We start from the raw sequence: 24,578 nt of genomic DNA, 5'->3' as shown, positions 1-24,578 counted from the left end.
GTGCTATTTAGTGTAAGTTGACATGTACTTGCACAATTTCTTATAGTCAGTTAAATATCTGAAGAAGAAGCAGTATCAACAGATATTAAGCAGACAGTCTACTAATACTCAAATGGACCATCAAAAGAAAGTGTTACCGGACAGCTTAATATGTTCAGTCCACTTAAATTTGTTAGCTTAATCCAATGGTCTCACACTCAATTCCTGGAGGGCTGCAGCTCTGCATAGTTTAGCCTCAACCACCTCCAACTCACACCTGCTTAATAGTCTCTAGTAGTCTTGAAGACCTTGATTAGTTGGATCAGCTGTGTTTGATTAGGGTTGGAGCAAAGCTGCAGAGTTGTGACCCTCCAGGAATTGAGTTTGATGGCTATGGCTTAATCGATTTGTGTTGGGACAACATTAATGAATTGTGTAGAAACCCATATTTTTTTTTAACAGTGCATAACAATGATAACAACCTGAATATATATCATAAATATATAGTGTTGTTTATCCTTGTGTGTCATTTACCAGCCATGGTTTGCCAAAACAAATATAATTATTCAAGTGAGGGCTGATGAAACTGAACATGCTCAGAATCAGGCCCCTCGACTCTTTTTTTCAACCTTTCTTACACTCAATATATAGAAACGGTGAATACTAGTTAAACTAACCTCGAAGAAAGCTTGTCTGACAGAACGAAAGTTGAATATCTTACACAGCGCCTGTCACCCTCACATATTTGAATATTGGCTTCACGCCTCCACATACACAATAAAATGTGGTTATGCTATTTTTGCTTTAATGTCAGCATGAAAATCCTTATATGATTCATTTGTCTTATGATCCCTTTGTTGTTAGCACGACTTTAAAATGACCCAAATCTATGTTTAACCTTTCCGATTTTAGCTACTTTGTTTGTTTCTTTGACTAGAACTATATTGACTATTAACCGAATTGCTTCACATTAGAGAAAGCTGTCAAATTAAGCCTTAAAAACTCCTAATAAGTCCTGTTTAGTTCATGTGGTAAAGCCTCATGTGACGCCAGCTGATTTACCTGAAAACAAAAAGACTATTCATGGCACAATAGTTGAACTTTAACAAGGATTTATTTTTACTTCACAGTCTAAGCAGTGGAAACGCTGCAAAAGGGCTCTTTTTTTTTTTTTTTTTTACTTGTAAGCTGCATTCCAAATGGCTCACTATACACTTATATACAATATCAAGGATTTAATAGTTTGGGATTTTTCATTGGTTTTACTTTTGTTTTGACTTTTTGTTTTCAAATTCAATCAGTTTTTTAGAGGGAGATTTACTAGTTTTACTAGTTTCTATAATTTGAAATTGCTTAGTTTTAGTTTAGTTATTATTGTTTTCAGTATTAGTTTTAGATTTTTGCTTGCTGTTTTTTGTTTTTGTAAATTAGGATATTTGTTAGGTGCAAGATTCAGAATCAATTCAGTCAGTTAAAACATCACTATGATCTCAACTCAACCGAACTCAACTCAATTTATTTTTGAGCACTTACAACAAACCACAATGGGTACCAAAGTGCTGTACATAAAAACACATGAAACACATGCAAACATACACAACACCAAAATACATAAACTCAAAACACATAATTAAAAGCTAAAGAAAATGAGTGTGTTTTCAGTGATCTCTGAAAAGACTCAAAAGTTGGAGCTGTTGTTAAGGAGAGTGGAAAATTGGGTCCCACTTTATATTAGGTGTCCTTAACTACTATGTACTTACATTAAAAAAATAAATACAATGTACTTACTGTGTTTAAAATGTATTTGAGAACACTTGTGGTGCTTTTGAGTTGGGCTAGAGGTTGGGTTATGGACAGGTTTGGTGGTACGGGAAGGTTTAAGGGTGGGTTAAAGTGTAACTTTTGTAATTACAAAAGTTAATTACAGATGTAATTACATACATGTATTTAATCAAGCATAAGTACACAGTAAATACACGTATTTACACAATAAGTACATTGTAACAAACTATTTATTCCTGTGTAAGTACATATTAGTTAAGGCCACAATATAAAGTGGGACCAAAAATGGTTCCAGAGTCTTGGAGCTGCCACTGAAAAAGCTCTATCACCTCGATATTTCAAGCGTGATTGTTGAACTGTCAAATAGAGACAATCCTTAGAGCGAAGAGATCTCACAGGTGGGTGTATGTTAATTAGCTCAGAAATATACTCAGCTCAGATGTAAAAAGTTTCTTACAATTAAGTTTTTGTAGCACAACTGAAGCATGATTCACTTATTTAAATTCCATTACGACTTTCAGTTATAAACTTAGGTTTCGCCAGATCCTCTCATTTAAGCCCTCGGTTTACCCACGCTGCAGTTGTTCAATTTTAGTTCAGATTTCAACAGGCTGTCATTTTTGGTTCACTGAATCACGCATGCGCAGTATTATCGGTTCAACAGTTGTCAAATCAGTTATCTGTGTTTACTGTTCTAATAACTGAATAACTCAGTGTCTAGATGTTAATCAGAGTGGGGTATCAGGCATGTAAAAAGTAAGTAGTTTGGGGATTAATGTTAAGTAAGTGCTAAACATTACTATAGACGCGAATCATTTCAAATGATTCAGTTCGATTTAGTGAATTAATTCAACCGGTTCACTTAGAAAATCCGGTTAAAAAAAAGGATTTGTTCGCGGTTGCGATTAAACTAATACACAAATAAATTTGAAATGATTGTGTTAAATTTACAATTTTTAAGTGTCTGCTCGGGTCGTATTTAATTCTTTCACCATGCTGCTGTCATGTCCATTTCTTGTTTTTGTCGTGGGAGCAACAACAAGGATGATTGGAGGAGGATGGCAACAAGGCTAAATCCCACTTCTTATTCGCAGCTTCTTATTGACGCTATCTGGTCCACCTTAAAAACTTCGATGCTTTCATTTTTCAGCTTCTTATTCGCACTCAATTTAGGGACCGTGTTTATTTGTGTTCCTTTTTCAAAAATTTTGAAAAACATAAAAAAACGAAACTGAGATATGATCGAAAATAGGCTGCAAGCATGAAATCTAATTACATCATTGAATTAATTATTGACCGTGTCATCGTTTGAGTACAGTATATTTCTTTTATGAAGACTTCAGATGACCCACCTATAAATAGACAATGCTTGCTCTGCAAGGATTCCAGATACAAAATTAAATTTTTATTCATTGAAGTTTTAATAGTTAGCAGGATTACAGACTCTGTGGTGCCGTACAGGTCAAACACAAAGCAGCGCAAAGTAAATAGATTTACTTCTAAAAGGCAAACTGTAGGTTTATGTATTAAACACATTTTCAAAGACAAAAATGAAGGATGTTTTTGCTATAGTATCAGTTTCAATTACTTTTGTATGTACACAATACAGTTTTAGTCAGTTCTAGTTTTTAAAAAACTCTCGTTTTTATTTTTATTTCAGTTATCAACATTTTTTAATTGTAGTTTTCGTTTTTGGTTAGTTTTTGTTAACTATTATAACCTTGGTACTTATGCATTTACACGCTCAACAGCATAGTGAATGATATGAATGTAGTGTCATCCCAAATGGAACACTAACGTTTTTTAATGAAGTATAAATTCAAACCGTTTCCCAGAGGATGTTTGACGGGTTGCAAATTAGTGAAATAAGTGACCATTACTTACACTATACTACCGAATGGCGTAGAATAGTGCAAGTATGCGACTTGGGACGCACATAAAGTTTATGTTTCTAATCAAAATATCTAAAAATTCATATATATAGAAGCTTTTTCTAGGCAAGTTAAAAACATGGTTTTGTTTTCAGAAATAATAACTCCAAACTGAGTGGGGTTTTCAATTAAAACAAGCTTAATAATATACTCGTAAGTAAAATAATCTTGTTTTGAGCTTGAAATTATTTTGCTGAATACATTGGCAAATTATTAAAAACTAACTTAATTACAGCTTATTATTTCTCAAAAACAAAGTCATTTTTTATTACATGTCTAGAAAATTCCTCATTAATTCAGAAGTTTTTAGATATTTGGACTAGATCAAGATAAAACTCTCCTTTTTTTGCAGTGAACTAACACAGCAGACAAAAATAAGAGAGACCGGCTGACCCCTTGTATGCCGTTTCAGTATCAAAGCACAAAATGGTTTCGCTTTCTACCTCGGTCACTCACTTGCATGTACATATACATAACTAAGTCAAAATTATTAACCCTCCTGTTTTGGTTTATTTAAATACTTAACAAATGAAGTTTAACAGAGCAAGGAATTTTACACAGTATTTCCTTTAATATTTTTTCTTCTTTAAAAAGTTTTATTTTGGCTAGTTTTCAATTGTAATACCATTTTAAGGTGAATATTATTAGCCCCCTTAAGCAATATGTTGCTTAATAATTGTGTAATAATTCAATAATTATAATAATTCTGTATATATACAGGACATAACAGCGAATCTTCATCACTAGCATAAAACCTGCTTCATCCATCAGCAAATGCCTTGACATCTCAAAGAAAAGGACAGCAATCACAGATGCAGTTTCTCGAAATTTCCAACACAAAAAAGGCACTGCTTCGCTTTCCTGTTCTTAAGATTTTCCTAATGCAAAGTCCTTGGATTTGCATAGTCATCAACCTTATGCAATTCTAAAACAAACAACGTCTCAACATATTTGTCATCAAGCACCCGATGCGAGACGTTAATAAGACATCTAATATACATTCCAAGTATTTCAAACTTAAAAAACACCATCAGCCAAAAACAAAAGGTCGATCTCTATCTGGAAGCTAATACGCACAATAAAGACAACAACATCGCGGCGACGGATTTGAATTCTGTCATCTGTGGTTTTTTATTTCTCACGCTGCTTATGAGGAGCTGCTATTATCCATTCATGTTCTTCCAGCATCCAATTTGCATTGTTTTTTTGCTGTCCTCCCAGCAGAGCTACTCCCAGTGTAACTGGAGTCAGCCCAGTGCAGATGGTTTGATTATCATACCGCAGGGAGAAATCGCTGCTTTGAAAGGCTAGCTGACCTCTATACAATGCGGACAGACCCTATTTAAAACCTGCTGAATTTTTCATCAGCAGTCAGCAATAGTTATACCTCAGGCTTCCCCATTTAAAGACAGCTTACGGTGACCTTATAGAATCAACAGTAACGTTTCCTGAAATTCCTGAAACTACCCTGTAAATAAATCCGTAAATTGGCAGTTTTTCATATTTTTTTGACTCTTATTTTTATTTTTAACTATTTATTTATGCTTTAGAATTGCATTACGAGACCTTGACTTTTTTCCCAATTACTTTTCACCTTGAAAAGTTTAGATAAAAAAAAGTTTAATAGTTTAAAGTGATATATCGTCTAGGTTTTTGTTGCATATTATGCTACAAAACCCTTGTAATAAATGTGCAAGTACATTTTCTGTTACTTTACATACTTATTTCTCTACATATTATTATTTCGTACACTTTATATTATTTTAAACTACTAAAATGTCACTTTGTTCAACTTTAAAGTTGAACTTGTAACATCAAAAGTCGACAGACCAGAGATCAACATCATATAATGAAATTCACCACCGTAAATAAACAGAAAAAACACTGAAACTGTTAATGAACAAATATTTCCACAGCGTATTAGAGCTAATATTTATATATTAGGATTCCAGGAATGCTCTTTCTGGCTGATATAATCACAAACAAACCCTAATAACCCAACAAATCCATCATCATCATAATCAACACCACTATTATCTCCCAAGTTCTAATCTTACCTTTTCCTATTGCCCTTTAGCGCTGTCAGTTTATGCTGAGCCGGTAGATGCACGGGTGTCACTAGATCTCCATTCTACTGTGCGTCATTGTACCTGACGCTCTCGCTTTGCCTTTCCCCCGCCCCTTCCCAACCCAACAATCGTGTCCCAGAGCGATGACTTCACTGCTCACCTGTTATCCAACCACAGGTCACAGTGTTCGCTCAGGCTCTCTTATGCAAACCATTGTGGATGCTAAGCATGGCCGCTCCGGCTCAGCTTTCTCAACTGCTCAGAGGATTGCATTATGCACAGCGGCCACCAAAAGGAATCTGATTACAAATAAAAGCCGAGATCTCTTTTAAAAGATAGCTTATTTATGGAAATAATAAGCGGTTGTGGGTGATATGACGCTATAATGTGATTGTAAGACCAGAATTGTGTCAAGTTAAAAGGATAGTGAATATTCTGCTGTTATTTACTCTAATCTGTTGGAGCACAAATGAAGATATACGGAATTTGAGTTTGAAAATGTGAGTTTTTGTCTTGTTTCTAGTCTAAATATCAAAAAATTCAGAAACCAAGAAATGTTTTCAAGACAGCAAAGAAATAATGTTTTGTTTTTCAGAAATAATAAGTCAAAATTAAATGATTTTCCTTCAAAAAATAGTCAAAATAGTCATTTTACTTTTGTTTTGAATTTGGATTTTTTCTTACTCTATTGAAGACCATTTTGCTTGTTTTAAGGGTAAAACTCACATCATTTTGACTCATTATTTCTTAAAAGGAGGCAATATTTTGTCCTTGTCTAGAAAGATAAATCATAAAAATTACGTAATTTTCTTTCAATAAATAATTAAAATAGTCATCTTGTTTTTGCATTGAATTGGATTTTTTTTCTTACTCTAAGGCAGAGTTTTGCTTGTTGTGTGTTTAACTCACAAAATTTTGACAATTTTTTGCACATGTCTAGAAAATGCTTCTAGATTTAAGAATGTTGAGATATTTGGACTAAAATTAAGAAAAACTCTAGATTACAAATAGGAATCTGATTACAAATAAAAGCAGAGATTTCTTTTAAAAGATAGCTTATTTACGGAAATAATAAGCAGTTGTGGGTGATATGATGCTACACTGTAAAAAATCCAACTTACAAATTGTTAACTCAGTTTAAAATTGTAAGTTAGGTGAACATTTTTTGAGCTCAGAGTGGAATTTACTTATAAAAAAATGATTTAATTGCATGATTGGAACTGTTTGTTCAATGAAAGTAAAAAAATCAGTAGAGAAGACTTTGACTTTTGATTTCTTCATTTGAGTGTTTACCACTGTAAAACATAAGTTGAGTTAACTTAAAACTCTAAAGCAACTGGCTGCAAAGAAATGTTGAGTTTTATTAATCTTCAGTGGTTGAATTTGTGCCAAATTATTCCAGAAAGTTTATTTGACTTAAAACAGTCTTGTCAGTCAACTTAAAGACCAGAATTGTGTCAAGTTAAAAGGATAGTCAATATTCTGCTGTTATTTACTCAAATCTGTTGGAGCACAAATGAAGACATACTGAATTTGAGTTTGAAAATGTGAGTTTTTCCCTAATTTCTAATCTAAATATCTAAGAATTCTGAAATCAAGAAATAGACAGCAAAGAAATATTGTCTTGTTTTCAGAAATAATAAGTCATTTAGCCTTTAAAAATAGTCAAAATAGTCATTTTACTTTTGTTTTGAATTTGGATTTTTTCTTACTCTATTGCAGACCATTTTGCTTGTTTTAAGGGTAAGACTCACGTCATTTTGACTCATTATTTCTTAAAAGGAGGCAATATTTTGTCCTTGTCTAAAGATAAATCATAAAAATTATAAATAATAATAAATAGTCAAAATAGTCATCTTGTTTTTGCATTGAATTGGATTTTTTTTCTTACTCTAAGGCAGATTATTTTGCTTGTTGTGTGTTAAACTCACAAAATTTTGACAATTTTTTGCACATGTCTAGAAAATGCTTCTAGATTTAAGAATGTTGAGATATTTGGACTAAAATTAAGAAAAACTCTAGATTACAAATAGGAATCTGTTTACAAATAAAAGCAGAGATTTCTTTTAAAAGATAGCTTATTTACGGAAATAATAAGCAGTTGTGGGTGATATGATGCTACACTGTAAAAAATCCAACTTACAAATTGTTAACTCAGTTTAAAACTGTAGGTTAGGTGAACATTTTTTTGAGCTCAGAGTGGAATGGAATGCATGATTGGAACTGTTTGTTCAATGAAAGTAAAAAAAATCAGTAGAGAAGACTTTGACTTTTGATTTCTTCATTTGAGCGTTTACCACTGTAAAACATAAGTTGAGTTAACTTAAAACTCTAAACCAACTGGCTGCAAAGAAATGTTGAGTTTTATTAATCTTCAGTGGTTGAATTTGTGCCAAATTATTCCAGAAAGTATATTTGACTTAAAACAGTCTTGTCAGTCAACTTAAAAAAATTATTTGGCACAACCACTGAAGCCTAATAAACTGAACATTTTTTTTGCAGCCAGTTGCTTTAAAATTTTAAGAAGACTCAATGTTTTTTTTACAGTGTATAATGTAATTGTAAGACCAGAATTGTGTCAAGTTAAAAGGATAGTCAATATTCTGCTGTTATTTACTCTAATCTGTTGGAGCACAAATGAAGACATACTGAATTTGAGTTTGAAAATGTGAGTTTTTCCCTAATTTCTAATCTAAATATCTAAGAATTCTGAAATCAAGAAATAGACAGCAAAGAAATATTGTCTTGTTTTCAGAAATAATAAGTCATTTAGCCTTTAAAAATAGTCAAAATAGTCATTTTACTTTTGTTTTGAATTTGGATTTTTTCTTACTCTATTGCAGACCATTTTGCTTGTTTTAAGGGTAAAACTCGCATCATTTTGACTCATTATTTCTTAAAAGGAGGCAATATTTTGTCCTTGTCTAGAAAGATAAATCATAAAAATTACATGACTGTCTTTCAATAAATAATCAAAATAGTCATCTTGTTTTTGCATTGAATTGGATTTTTTTTCTTACTCTAATGCAGATTATTTTGCTTGTTTTGTGTATAAAACTCACATAATTTTGACTAGTAATTCAGAAAACAACAATTTTTTGTACATGTAAATGCTTCTAGATTTAAGAATGTTGAGATATTTGGACTAAAAATAAGGAAAACTCTGGATTACAAATAGGAATCTGATTACAAATAAAAGCAGAGATTTCTTTTTTAAGATAGCTTACTTACGGAAATAATAAGCGGTTGTGGGTGAGATGATGCTATAATATGATTGTAGGACCAGAATTGTGTAAAACTAAAGGGATGGCTCACTCAAAAATGAATATTCTGCTGTTATTTACTCTTTTGTTTGCAAATCTGTTTGAGTTTTTTCTTCTGTTGGAGTCCAAATGAAGACATGGTGAATTAGAGTATGGAGTATTTGAGTTTGTGTCTTGTTTTTAGTCTAAATATCAAAAAACTCTAAAATCAAGAATTATTTTCCAGACATGCAAAAATATTGTGGTGTTTTCAGAAATAATAAGTCAAAATGAAGTCATTTTCTTTCAATAAATAATCAAAATAGTTATTTTGTTTTTGCTTTGAAACAATTTTTTTGCGTACTCTATTGCAGATGATTTTGCTTGTTTTAGGGGAAAAACTCACTTAATTTTGACTCATTATTTCTTAAAACAAGACGATTTTATTGTTTAGAAAGAGCTTCTTGATTTAAGAATGTTTAGATAAAAACAAGATGAAAACATTTGCTTTCTCCAGCGCTCAGAGGATTGCATTATGCACACTGGCCACTAAAAGGAATCTGATTTTAAATAAAAGCCGAGATCTCTTATAAAAGATAGCTTATTTATGGAAATAACAAGCGGTTGTGGCTGATAAGATGCTATTATAGGATTGTAAGACCCTAATTGTGTTAAATAAAAGGGATAATTCACTCAGAAATGAATATTCTGCTGTTATTTACTCATTTGGTTACAAATCTGTTTGAGTTTCTTCTGTTGAAGCACCAATGAAGATAAACTGAATATTGTCTTGTTTTTAGTCTAAATATAAAAAAATTCTAAAATCAAGGAATGTTTTTTAGACAGGCAAGAAATATTGTGTTGTTTTCAGAAATAATACGTCAAAATTAAGTGATTTTCCTTAACTTAAATAAATAGTCAAAATATCAATCTTGTTAATTGTAAAATTTTTTCTTACTCTATTGCAGGAAATTAAGAACATTTTGTCAAATAAAAGGGATAATTCACTCAAAAATGTATATTCTGCTGTTATTTACTCATTCGCTTACAAATCTGTTGAGTTTTGAGGAATGTTTTGTCTCGTTTCCAAATATCTAAAAATTCCAAAATCAAGAAACATTTTCCACACTGTAATAAAAATACTGGGCTCCACACAATTCATTCCTGTTGTCCCAACCCGAATCGATTAAGTTAATGAAAAAAAATTGTGGATTGGACATAAAACAATTAAGTTGGCCCAAAAAATCTCAAGAAGTGTGTTGTTTCAGCTCTTTTTAAATAATTATTTTGAAGAAGCAGTGTAGACAGGCAAAAAATATCATTGTTTTCAGAAATAATAAGTCAAAATAATTCTGTTTTTTTCTAATAAATAATCAAAATAGTAATCTTGTTTTTGTTTTTGGGCTTGTTTTAAGGAAAATTTGCTTAATTTTGACTAGTTATTTTTTTTTTTAGATGTTTGGACTAGAAACAAGACAAAAAACTCTAAGTAAGAAAATCATTTCTTGTTGTGTACTGTGTGCTTTGGATGTCAGTGGCTGTTATTTTCCCACATTTTTTCAAAATATCTTCTTTTATGTTTAACATAACTTCATAGATGTCATTTAATGAGCAGTTTTGACCTAATAATACTAACTACCTCACTATTTACTTACATTGAAGTACAGTATAGTTCTAAACCTCAATGAGTTTCATTTCACTGTCCAACACAAAAGAAGATATTTTGAAAAATGTTACAAACCTGTAACCATTTATTTCTATATTACAAAAACAAATACTATACTATGGTAATCAATGGTTACAGTTCAGTACAGTTCAATAACACACACACAAAAAAAACAAACTCAAATAGGTTTGTGACGAGTAAATGATAACGACAGAATTGTCATTTTTTAGGTGTGAACTACCCCTTTAATAAAGTTAACTCGGGTGAAGCTCTTATATAAAACATTCTAGTGTAAATGTAGCGAATCAAGGCCTAATATGGGCCTGAGTTCCTTAATGGTGTGGAATTCAAATTTATAAGAGCTCTATAAACAAACCAGCCTTAAGTGAGCTTAACCAGACTAAACACAACACAGATCTGTGCCAGTATGCGGTTGCTATGCATACTTGTGTTACCTTGGTAGCCGGGCAAGTGGATTTTCTGTCAACAGTGTTTTCCACTTCAAACTAAACCAATTGTTTGTGTGAAAGCAGTATTCAACAAGTCATGTTTTTTTTTCTTTGAAAAATATTCTAAAGGAGCTGTTGACATGGAATTGAACCAGATTTTTGTTAAAAACCCAAACAATACAAACATTAAAAAATAAAAATATCTGAAAAAATTGTTGTGACAAATGAACAATGGAGTGACACAAGGAGAAAGTTCTAAACTACAGAAATGTATTTAATACTTTATATACTTACTTTAATAATAATAATTTGTAATATTTTATTCCTTGAATTCTTTTTCAATTGTCAAAATATTTGTGTATTGCTGTACATCTTAGTAATGTGTAAGCGAGGTTCACAACTAACACGCTCTGCACTGGAATTTAGACCTGCTTTCAGCTAGTCTATTGCACAGTCTATTTCAGATCCTCAAAATAGCAACGCGCCAACAATGCGCCTTAGCACACCTCCTTTCTTGACCGAAACATCCATAAGTCCACAAAGTGGCACAAAATAGATTTGCTATTTAAACAACGTTGTGCAAAATGGGAAAATTAGGGTTGCGTTGGTCTGAAAATAGCAACACATCACAGCGTGAGGATAAAGAACGAGCCTTTTTACTTTCTCTTTACTTTTACTCTTTACTTTACTCCTTTACTTTCGTAGATAAGGAAACGGTGGAAACTCACTCCACTGACAACATCCATTAGCCTCTATATTTTGTTTGTTAAGTGCTTAAGTGTTTAAGATTTGTTTTAAAAATATTTCTAAATTCAGCTCTAATTTCCAGCAAACAAATAAATGAACAATAATAAAGAAATGTGGTCAAAAAACCACAAAGTTATATTCAAACACACATCCTGTTCTTATGCTCCATATGTGATGCATACGTCTCCAAAACTTGACAGGAGGATAAATCTAAACTTGTTTTATTTAATATAAATATTAATATGTATTTAATAAATAATAATAATGATAATAATAACACTATACAAATGCAAATTTTCATGAATAAACTGAAAAAAGCCCCCCATTTAAATGCTTTCTTTATATATAAATTGCTTTCATACATTTATTTTGAAGTGGATAATTTTTTCTATACATAATCTGATATATATACATTCAGTGATATGCCTCCCTTACAATGAAAAATGTGTGCATGCAGTCTGTTGAGTGTTTGACTGACAGCTTTAAATCCCGCCTCCACCCCACCCAACAGCATGGCAGCTGCTCCAGCCTCTCTCTGACCATAAAAGGAGAAGTAGGCTGCATATGATTTGACCTGACAGATTCTAAATGTGTTCTTCCTGGCTTACGGAAGTTAATTTCATGAGAAAGAGAGCACGTCAGCTCATGAGATTTTCTTTAAAACTCAATCAATCAATCCAGAATTGGGTTCATTTCAAGCATTTTCATTCGTTTTCCTTCAACTGAAATGATATACAACATGTACAATTTACCTCAAACTGAATCCATTATTATTGTAAAATAATATCAAATGTAAGTTGTCGGTTCATTCTGCTGATGATTAATAAAGGGATTAAGCGGGAAAAAAATTAATGAATGAATGAATAAAAATGTTAAATGTGGTAGTGAACATTTAACATAAAAATATCCAGCCTGATCTCACGAGGAAACGTAAGTATTTTACGTTTTGTCAGTTTAGTGGCTAATTCGTACAAATTCGTACGAGTTCAGTTGTACAAAAATTTACAATTTTAAGAAGGAAGCGTGGCACCTAACCCAAATCGTCATTGGGTGATGATCAAATCGTACTAAATTGTACGTTTTCGATCTTACGAAATTCATACGAATTAGCCACTAAATCCAAAAGTTACGAATTGCCGTAAGATTGTGTTGAAATATCACACATATAATTACAATATATAAATATAATATCACATAACCTTGATTAAAATAAATAAAAAGTATATTTAATAATAATATTAATAATAATAAATAAATAAATAAATAAATAAATAAATAAATAAATACAAATATTTATTATGATATATAAATATATACATCAGGGCTGCACAATATATTGTTTTAGCATCATTATCGCAATGTGTGCATCCGCAACCATCACATCGCATGATCAGCAATGTTAAAATGGGATTTACCTTCATTATATATGTATGTATCTACCGTGAGCTCCTGAAAACCACAAAAAAACATTGTGTGCTTGAGCACACTTGGCGAATAAAGCTCATTCTGATTCTAAAAATCCCAAATATGTATCTTTAGAAAACAGCTCTTATAGCTTTATTTCTGAGAGAGTACGGAGACTCAAGACTGGCTCAGCGTTAGAGATACAGTCTCAGAAAACAGACATGAGTCAAGCAGAAGGTGATTCTGGGAGTCACAGGTCTTAGACAGGGTCGAGCTAAAGGTTTCATTGTTACGCCTTGCTGGATAAAGAAGTAATGAATGCCAAAACATTAGCTGACAGTATCAACTTCTAAAACTGAAGTGCACTTTATCATAACATTTTGAGGGGAACTGCACACTAAATAAAAATAACCCAAAATAATTTTTTTTGTACATTTCTTTACTTAACGAGACATTAATCTACCGTGAGGAGCGTTGAAGTTAATTTTGTGCTGCCTGTATACTGCCTCCTGATTATTTGGATATTGCCTTTATGATATTTTTAATATAATTTAATATTAATTTCAATAAACAAAAAAACTCCTGATTATTCAATGCAATCTCACGGCAATTCGTAACTATTTGATTTAATTCGTATGAATTCATACAATCTAATACGTACAATTTAGTACGATTTGCTCATCACCCAATGACGTTTGGAGTTAGGGGTGGGGTTAGGTGCCACGCCTCCTTTTTAAAATCGTACACTTTCGTACGACTGAACTAGTTTGAATTCGTACGAATTAGCCACTAAACTCACAGAACGTAAAATACTTATGTTTCCTCGTGAGATCAGGCTGGTGATTCTAGAGTCAGATTTGAGTTTCAGTAGTCATGTCAAAGCAGTAAGTAAATCAGCATACTATCATCTTAAAAACCTTGCAAGAATTAGATGCTTTGTTCCCAGTGAGGAAACTTGTTCATGCTTTTATCAAAACGTTCAACATATGCAAGCTCAAATCAAATCTGAAAACACATCTGTTTAGTTGTGCCTTTATTGAATGAGCACTGTGCTACATCCGTCAGGTCGCACTATTATGTCTTTTTTTCTTTTTCATTCTTTTATAACCTGTTTTAACACATTTAAATCTGTTTTTAATCGCTTTTTATTGTCTTTCTTTTGTTCCTGTTTATGTAAAGCAGGAGTTCCCAAACTTTTCAGCCCACGACCCCCAAAATAACAATGCTAGTAACTCGCGACCCTTAATATCCTCTGAGGTGGTTATAAAAACAGAAAACTTGCATGCAATGGCGCACACACACCAATAGACCCAAGCGTATTCTTCATTTCATTTTTTTAATGTATGTCAGTGCTGTAAATAGGCCAGAAAGTTTAAGCTGGTGTTATGAAATCAATCTGCTGCATCTGACGCTATTGCTGTGTTTTTAATATTATGTAATTACCCCAGGGGTCGCCAATAGAATATCCAATAGATCTAGTAACTATAAGCTACTATATTAACTATAGTAACTATAAACGACTATTTTTGCTCTTCAGTAGGTTATGGATAAAATATGGTAATTCTTATGGTTTAATATAAATAAATAGATTTTTGGAAATCACCAGGGCCGGTTTTTCAAAAGGTTTAATCCGGATAAAGTTGATCCGGATTTAGTGATCCTGTTTTTGCGATCCATGATCACGTAATCCAGCTTACTTTTTGAGCCAGTTTTTCAAAGCAACATTGGATCGGATCAATCTGATCCAGATAGGAACTTTTCCGGATCACTAAATCTGGATAACCAGTGCTCAAACAGGAGAGGACATCACAATGTAGAACTATAGATATGTAAAGAGTAGAATAGCCAGCGTGGGGTCAATATACCTTTATTTTTATTTGAAATGAAAACTAAGAAAATTTTATAATTATTAGAATAATAATAATAATAAATAATAAAAACAAGAAAAACAACACCCCATCCTCTTTCAGCAGTCCGCTCATCTGAGACCAACTACATTGTACATTGAGGATATTTATAATAAGTTTCAAATATAGATGTAAATAAAAAAAAGACTTAATGTCAAAAACTCCACAATAAGTTCAGACTTCCTCATCTGATGTGGAGAGACCAGCTTGTCTGAGCGTAGCCTTTAGGAGGCGGATCTCAAGTCATTGGCCTTGGTTTGCTGCAGTTTGGTCAGAGTCAGTTGTTTCTCTGCCAGATGAAGCTGTGCTTCTGCCCTTTCAGTCTCTTTTTGCAATTGTTGAAAGAGATTGCAAAAATCAGTGATTGCCATTCTTTGTATTTTTTTTAATTCTGTATTCATTGCATGCATCACTAATAAATAATCTAAAAAGAAAAATATTTTCCATTGTGATGAATATATATATATATATATATATATATATATATATATATATATGAATATATATATATATATATATATGAAATATATATATATATATATATATATATATATATATATATATATATATATATATATATATATATATATATATATATATATATATATCAATTAGTAAAAGAATAAAATTTATTGTTTTTGGTCTGTTTTGAAAGCTGTTTGAGGGATTATTTTATGAAGCCAAACTCGTTCTACTTTGCTGTAGGCCTATACTGAAAGGCTAAATACGTTAAAGCCTATACTCACTATAGCCTGGCGGATGAACAAATAAAATTAAAACCTGAATAAATAGTATATCTCGTAAGATTCTGTATGATCCAAAAATAGTATTATTTAATACATTTTTAAAGTTTTCATTACATTTCAGGCATAAAATCCACGCTAAATCCACCCTTCTGATGGGATCAGTTTAATCCAGGTTTTTTGGATCAAAGTGATCCAGATCCTACAAAAAAGGTCTGAACAACCCAAACTAAAGGTTTGATCCGGATCAAAACCAAGATTGGATTACATGATCTAATCCGATTATGTAATCCGTTTTTTCTTTTGAAAAACCCATTTTCAAGATTTGATCCAATCCCTTATCCAAAATCCTAGTGGATTACTTATGAAAAACCGGGCCCAGGTGACCCCCTTCATTGTCCCACGACCCCTCGGGGGGTCCCAACCCCCACTTTGAGAACCACTGATGTAAAGCACTGTAAATTACCATTGTGTATGAAATGTGCTAAATAAACTTGCCTTACTAACTGTCACCGACTCGGTCCCAGTCACTCCCCTCGCTGGCCAGCAGAGGCCGCCATCTCCGGACTTCTAGCATTACATCATCCACTTACGCTGATTGTGCACACACCTGTCCTGAATCTGGTTAACGACCCACGTACCCCATATAAGCCGCACACAAACACTCATTCAGTGCGAAGTCTTGTTTAGCCCCGGCCAGCATTTCTGAGCATTATTCCCTGCCTGATTACTCGTGTATTACTCAGGCCTGTTTCTGACTCTGCTTCGCCTTCTGCCTGCCCACGACCCACGCCTGATACACGGACTCTGATATTCGCTGCCTGCCTTCGACCCAAGCCTGATACACGGACTCTGATATTCGCTGCCTGCCTTCGACCCAAGCCTGATACACGGACTCTGATACTCGCTGCCTGCCCGCGACCCACGCCTGAAACACGGACTCTGATACTCGCTGCCTGCCCACGACCCACGCCTGATACACGGACTCTGATACTCGCAGCCTGCCCCCGACCAATGCCTGGTAAACCCCTCTGTGTCTGTTCACCGCCAGTCTTGATTCTTCATAGACTATTATTGATGTGTGTTTGCATTTTAGTGCATATTGTGTGTTTGAGTGATAGCTTGACTAATAAATACTGCATAATGGATCCCTCCGTGTCAGTCTCCTCGTTACACTATTGTTCACCTCTATGGTATAAAATGTGTACATTTTTAAAAAGATACCACCACAGTGACAGATTTTGTACCTTTATTTCTGAGAGTCTAATTTAGCAACACTCAGTCCACTATAATATACTGTTAAAGTAATCCAATATCGCTCAACAAGGTTTGATGGGAAGATCTGAGTGCTTTGTGTCTCCCATTAGTGCTACAACACAGTTCAATTCCCAGTAATGATCTAAAAAAATTCTCATGTTGGGATGTGCTGGACGGATCTGACAGTTTAATTAGTTAAATGAATGTCAAGTCCTTCATGCGCCGCATCAACAGAGCTTTCGGGAGGTCAGGGCGACTAATGGAAGCCCTCATTAACGGGAGCACAAAAGTAGCATTGTGTTCATGTCTGTACGAGTGTTTGAGTCCATATCGTGTGTGTGCACCTGCTCCGTGGTTTGCCCCATTGTGTGATTAGGGTCTTTTTTACAGATATAAGTTTGTTGGCAAGACAACAAACACAAGATACATTGATAGTCTGATTATCCAGCGTTCAAATGTGCTATTTATAACAGACCTCCATGATTTGACGATTAATTAGTCCATATTGTGTTGCCTTACTGTCAAAGCTAAGTTGTTATCTTACACCTACATATGTATTCCATGCCAATTAAAATAGACGAGTGTGTGTTAATTAGATGTTTCAGTGTAGAGTCAGCAGGGAATGCTCTGGATATTATGGGTCGATACACAGAATGGCTCTATGGAATATTTAGCTGCACAGAACTCAGATGGGACGGAGCAAACTAAGGCCGGTCTTTGTAGTGAAGTGAACTGTACAGTCATTATCATATCATGCTTGAATGAGCTTATTTTAACTTTCTTAGATGTTGAGTTGTTAGCATCTCAGTAGTAGTTGACATATCATAAAATAATAGATCATTTATGTACAAAACCATTTTTAAATTAATATTTTCTCAGTATTTATGTTATGAGAGAGCTGGTTATGATCGGATTTGCATTATAACCCTTTTATGTGTTAAATTTTCAGCTCTTATAATCCATAAATCTGATTTATCTATCTATGTATTTATTTTTTACAAATTCTGTGCAAAAATAGCCAAATAAGCCATACGGATATGAACTAAATTGTACATAGCGTGACTTTAGCATGATTTCTAGCTCTTGTATGCTGTTAATGCTAGGTTTTAAGTGGTTTCCCTGCTGAAAAAACTGCTTAAACCAGCTTAAGCTGGTTGGCTGGTTTTAGCTGGTCGACTAGCCTGGTTTTAGAGGGGTTTTGGCCATTTCTAGGCTGGTCTTAGCTGGTCAGGCTGGAAAATGACCAGCTAAAATTAGCTAAAACCAGCTTGACCAGCGTGGTTTAAGATGGACATGTCTGGTTTTGGCTTGGCTCCATCTCCTAGCCTGATCAGCTAAGACCAGGCTAGAAATGGCTGGAAACCTCGAAATGTCTAAAACCTCTTTACAACCAGGCTGGTCGACCAGCTAAAACCAGCTAACCAGGTTTAAGTAGTTTTTTTTTCAGTACGGTTAGCTGTTGTTGCCATATTTGTTTGCAATTTAGCACAATGCTATCCTGTTTAACATAATGCTAGCTTTTTAATTGTTTAGCTGTTGCTACCATGTTTATTTGTTTATAATTTAGCACATCACTAGCCTGTTTAACACAACTGTTTTTTAACAGTTTAGCTGTTGCTGCCATGTTTGTTTATTTACAATTTAGCACACTGCTAGCATGTTTAATGCAATGCTAGGTTTAAAATGTTTCAACTATTGCTACCATGCTTGTTTGTCTGTTTACAATTTAGCACATTGCTAGCCTTCATTCATTCATTCATTCATTTTCTTGTCGGCTTAGTCCCTTTATTAATCTAGGGTCGCCACAGCAGAATGAACCACCAACTTATCCAGCACGTTTTTATCCAGCGGATGTCCTTCAAGCCGCAACCTATCTCTGGGAAAACATTGTTAGCCTGTTTAACATAATCCTAGGTTTAAAATGTTTTAGCTGTTGCTACCATGTTTGTTTGTTTACAATTTAGCACATTGCTAGCCTGTTTAACACAATGCTAGCTTTTTAATGATATAGCTGTTGCTACCATGTTTATTTGTTTACGATTTAGCACATTGCTATCCTGTTAAACACAATGCTGGCTTATTAACGGTTTAGCTGTTGCTAGCAGGTTTGTGTGTGTGTTTTTTTTGTTTTTTTACAATTTAGCACATTGCTAGCCTGTTTACCATAATGCCATGTTTTAAATGTTTTAGCTGTGGCTACCATGTTTGTTTGTTTGTTTATAGTTTAGCACATTGCTAGCATCCCTACTGAAAAAAACATCATATGCTGGTAAGGTATGTTTTGATGCTGGTATGCTGGTCTTGCTGGTTTTATTGCTGGTTTTGCTGGTCTCTGTGCTGGTCTTTCTGGTTTTAATGCTGGTCTTGCTGGTCCCAATGCTAGTCTTGCTGGCCTCAAAGCTGGTCAGGACCAGTACAGAGATCAGCAAGACCAGCACTGAGACCAGAACTAAAACCAGCAAAACCAGCATAGATACAAGCAAAACCAGCAATAAAACCAGCAAGACCAGCATCAAAACATACCTTACCAGCATATGCATATGCGGTTTTTCAACAGGGATGTTTAACACAATGCTAGCTTTTTAACAGTTTAGCTATTGCTAGCAGATTGTGTGTTTGTTTACAATTTAGCACATTGCTAGCCTGGTTAACACAATGCTGGTTTTTTATTGGTTTGATGTCTAGCTCTTGTATGCTGTTTTGCATGCAATGCAGAGTTGCTTGCATAGATAGTTTCTGAAAGTCTATTTAATTTGAGCTGCTGACCTTCACATTGTGCTAGATGCTCATGTGCAGCAGTGATTGTGGGCCTGACATGCACGAGAACAAAAAAAGAGCATACGGGATTAGTCCATTAGTAAAAAAAAAAGATCGCTTTACATTCAATGTAGGAACATTGCGATTCAAGCCTTTAATCCTCATGGCGTCTAATTTGTTTGATCAAAAGCAACATAGGCTACTGTATGATCACTCAAATGAGGCAGTGCGCAACATTATCTGACCGTATAGATAGTCACTTTCATCAAATTTGACTCACAATAGTAATAACTAAAATAGCTCCCCTACTGCATTGTGCAGTTTTATCAACAATGGAAGGAAACTTTTATGTGAAACTTAATAATTATAGTTTATTTATCCTCCACAACATGAGTTTCAACATGAGCTCTAATAATATTACAATAATGTATGTTTGAGCCTGAATCATGCAGTGTTTTTACAAGTGATGGTCTTATTACAGAGTAACTTAATTGATTATGTCACCTATTCAATTTAAGTCATAATAAAACTATTAAGTAATGATTATTTCTTTCATTTCATTTCTTTCACTCACATTAATACATGATTTACCAGTTTACTAGCCTGACTTATCACATTACTAGCATGTTTTTAACATTAATTTTTAGCACATTTTCCATATTGCTAACACGTTTAAAGTCAATGCTAGGTTTTAAATGTCTTAGCTGTTGCTACCATTCTTTTTCCTTTGTTTATAATTTAGCACATTGCTAGCAATTGTTTAACACAATTGCACAATTGCAAAGCGGGATTTGAATGGTTTAGCTGTTGCTACCTGGTTTGTTTGGTTGTTTACATTTTACCACACTGCTGGCATGTTTTAGCACATTTTTAGTACATCAGCACATTGAATGGTTAACACAATACTAACTTTTTAATGGTTTATCTGTTGCCACGAGGTTTGTTTACATTTTAGCACCTTGCTAACATGAATAAAGATGCTACCACACTTTCATATAGATGTCCTCACAGGTAACAGACATGAAACATAGTCACGAACCCCACATCACAAAAAAAAAAAAAAGATTGATTTGATTGATCTCTATATATCAGATACAATTCAGTAAAAGGGAACTGGATATTCTGCAATTAAAAGTAGTATAGTTAAGGCCGGGAGTCAATTCCAAAACAAATCAGATGATTTAGATGATCTGAGAATTGAGAGTCGATTCCAAAATTAGGTTCTCTTTAATGAATGGTTCACTTTACTGAACTGGTTCAAATATTTACAGTTCACTTATGCCATTGTGTAATATCTAGGAGCTGGTTATGGTATTTCCATATTCAAATATTAAAATTAATTCTAGTTAATGTACCTAATGCACACATGGGCACTGATACACATAGTTTTTGTTGTTGTTGTTGTTGTTGTATATGCCTTTTATGTAAATGGCTTTAGCATACATGGTAAAACTGGATTATTATCCAAAACAGAACGTTTTGAGCACATATAAGAAAAAACAGATGTATGACATGAAGGATTTTATCAATTATCGTAATCTGGAGTCCATTGATTCCATAACTAGGAATTGGAATTGGGATTGATTCAAAAAATGTCTGAAGCCCTAACTAGTAACCATGTTTTTGATGCATGTTTAATTTTCATAGAAAATGTATATTTCAGAAGATGAAGTTTTATATATTAATATTTCTATTGTTAAATTTTGGAAATAGGCCAATTTTACAATTCCTCTTGAGTTAAACAGTTGAGTTTTACCTTTTTGAACCTCTTCAGCTGATAACTGAGTCTGACGGGAGCACTTTTACCTTAGCTTAGCATAAATCATTCGATCGGATTAGACCAGTAGCATCTTGCTTTCAAAAACGAATTGTGACAGTTTTCCTATTTAAATCTTGACTCTTCTGTTGCTACATCATGTACTAAGACTGACAGATAATAAAAAGATGAAAAGTTGCTATTTTATAAGTTGGTAGGATTAGGCTAGGAACTATCTCATTCTGGTGTAATGAACAAGGAACTTTGCTGTCTTACCATTGCTGAAGCAAGCACAATGACATTATGCAGTGAACAAAAACAATACCAACCCAAGCTCATTCTGAAAACGTAGCCCTGCAGACGTTTCTTGAGACTGCGATTTACGTGGCCGGAGGTACATATGGCTGTATTTAATTTTTTCAATCGAACGCTACAGGGCGGTGTGACGCCGCTCTTCTTCGCGCTCGCTGGCTGACGGGTCACCTCCGTGTGGAGAGCTTTCCCGCCGCAACCAGTTTGTCCGGGTAGCTCATCGTGTTACATCGGCGGAGCGGAGGCCCAGAGGGGAACCGACTGCGTCGACCGGGTTCGAGTATGGGGAAGAGTGGTTTCAGAAATCAGGTAAGACAAAAAACAGAATATAAAAAATGAAGCGAACGAGTTCATGACGGGGCAAGAATGTGGCGAAATCCGAAAACGTAGTCAAAATCAGACGAGGGCTTTTCTTTTTCTGGATGGCTTTTGTAAATCATTGCTTGGGTTTAGGGAAGGGGGAGGATGAGGAGGAGGAGGGTGGGTCAGCCAATTGGCCGGCCGCCCAGTCAATGGACAGTCAGTCGGACAGACAGTCGCTCGACAGCGGCCTCTGGTGGCTATACGTGAGAACAGCGAAGGCGCAAACAGCGCTTGCGAGAGGCAGTCGAGACGCGAAAAAGCGCACACAGCAGCCTCTCGCGGATTCGCAAAAACAAAAACTACTCAAATACGTACCTCCCGGGATGTATTTCGCGGTCTCTAGAAACGTTTCCAGAATGAGCCTGGGTTGCAACATACCAAGCTAGGTAAATGCTGTGAGATGCGATACAGCAGAAAAGTTCCTTGATTATTACATTTACATTTAGTCATTTAGCAGACGCTTTTATCCAAAGCGACTTATAAATGAGAACAAGGAAGCAATTTACACAACTATAAGAGCAACAATGAATAAGTGCTGTAGGCAAGTTTCAGGTGTGTAAAGTCTAAGAAGCAAAGCATTAGTAATGTTAGTCAGATTGAAAGTATAGTTCCATATCGACCTAGAAAATAGCAACTTTTAATTTTCCATCTATCTTAGTACAGGATGTAACTACAGAAGTGTCAATCTTTTAACAGACAATTTTTCAGTGAGATGCTAATGGTCTAATACGATTCAATGATTTATGCTAAGCTAAGCTAATAGTGCTCACATCAAAGATTGGCTGAATAGATTTAAAAATCAACTATTTAACTCTAAGGGACTTTTAAAATTAACTTATTTCACATAAAAAGGGGAGTGTTGCTTTACAGACGTATTTTCTATTTTGCGTTGCAGTGCTAGATTATCCTAACTCCAGCATGCAAAAATAAACAACAAGAAAATGTATCGCATACCTCCTTTTTGACTACATCATTGTCGACTCTGCGAAGGTTCCTCTTCACCTTCAAGTATTCAGCGGACACCTCCTCCTCCTCAGGTGGGTTGGGTGCGGGGTAGGCAGGAGGTGGAGGTGGGATATGGGAAGGATTTGATGGCGGTGGGGGTGGAGGAAATGTAGGAGGGGGCGGCAGGTGTGCAGCCTCTTTCGCATTATGGGAACCACATGCTTCATCAGGATTGAGCATGTCCATATAGGTCTGCATGTCAGTAATGGCTGAATCTGTGCCTCCTGCAATAAAACATATTGCTTTAATCAAATGCTAATAGATGAACATATGTGAAATTTCTTTTAATAGCTCACATTATTGTAGAAACTACAAATCAACCATGCTTTTGAAACAATCTTAGTTCATGAGTGGTGTTTGTGGTTGTTTTTGTTACAGTTTTTGTTAAATTGTGGTTACAGTACAATTGGCAATTATACATTCACGCTACGTTCAGCTACGCATCGATGAATTGGCTCTTCAGTGTTTTGAACTCTCAGTAATGATTAAATCACACTGAACTGAGCTAAACTGAACTGAACTTAAACACTAAAAACTGAACTACACTGTTCCAGTTACTATGACCATTTATGTGAAGCTGCTTTGACACAATCTACATTGTAAAGCGCTATACAAATAAAAAAAGCTGAATTCATTTATTTATCAGGGGTCGCCACAGCGGAATGAACCGCCAACTTATCCAGCATATGTTTTACATAGCGGATGCCCTTCCAGCTGCAACCCAGTACTGGGAAGCAAACATACACACTAATTGACACAAACAGACACACACACACACACACACACACACACACACACACACACACACACACACACAACGACCAATTTATTTTATTAAATTCACCTATACCACATGTGTTTGGACTGTGGGGGAAACTGGAGCATCTGGAGGAAACCCACGCCAATACGAAGAGAACATGCACACTCCACACAGAAATGCCTACTGACCCAGCCGGGGCTCGAACCAGAGATCTTCTTGCTGTGAGGCAATCGTGCTACTTTCCTTCGGCTTGGTCCCTTTATTCACAAGGGGTCGCCACAGTGGAATAAAACGCCAACTTATTAAGCATATGTTTTTCACAGCGGATGTAACTCCTCAGAGAAATGTCAACTGGCCCAGACAGGACTCAAACCAGAGATCTTCTTGTTGTGAGGTGATCGTGCTACCCACTGCACCACCATGTCGCCTCGTTGGCAATTATTCATTCA

The 24,578-nt window shown here is 34.6% G+C and overlaps 1 protein-coding gene and 1 long non-coding RNA gene across 15 annotated transcripts in view; both read right to left on the bottom strand.

Annotated features, from left to right (window-relative positions):
- The window catches only part of LOC141375928 (uncharacterized), a 386,569-nt gene that overhangs the window by 189,284 nt on the left and 172,707 nt on the right, over positions 1-24,578 (bottom strand). The window lies entirely within an intron of this gene.
- espn (espin) overlaps positions 1-24,578 on the bottom strand; it is a 150,411-nt gene that overhangs the window by 69,092 nt on the left and 56,741 nt on the right. For 13 of the 14 annotated variants that reach the window (XR_012383783.1, XR_012383784.1, XR_012383785.1 and 10 more), the window contains exon 7: positions 23,319-23,593. Coding sequence is in view for 10 of the 14 variants with exons in the window: in XM_073909711.1 (XP_073765812.1) it covers positions 23,319-23,593 (275 nt within the window). In the remaining 4 variants the exon portion in view is untranslated. Of the gene's footprint in view, positions 1-19,310; positions 22,024-22,742; positions 23,594-24,578 lie in introns of those variants that run through there. The other variant, XR_012383786.1, reaches the window with a different exon arrangement.

The sequence above is a fragment of the Danio rerio genome, chromosome 8 (assembly GCF_049306965.1).
Source record: "Danio rerio strain Tuebingen ecotype United States chromosome 8, GRCz12tu, whole genome shotgun sequence".
Lineage (NCBI taxonomy): Eukaryota > Metazoa > Chordata > Actinopteri > Cypriniformes > Danionidae > Danio > Danio rerio.
This window is presented reverse-complemented; position numbering and strand designations above follow the sequence as displayed.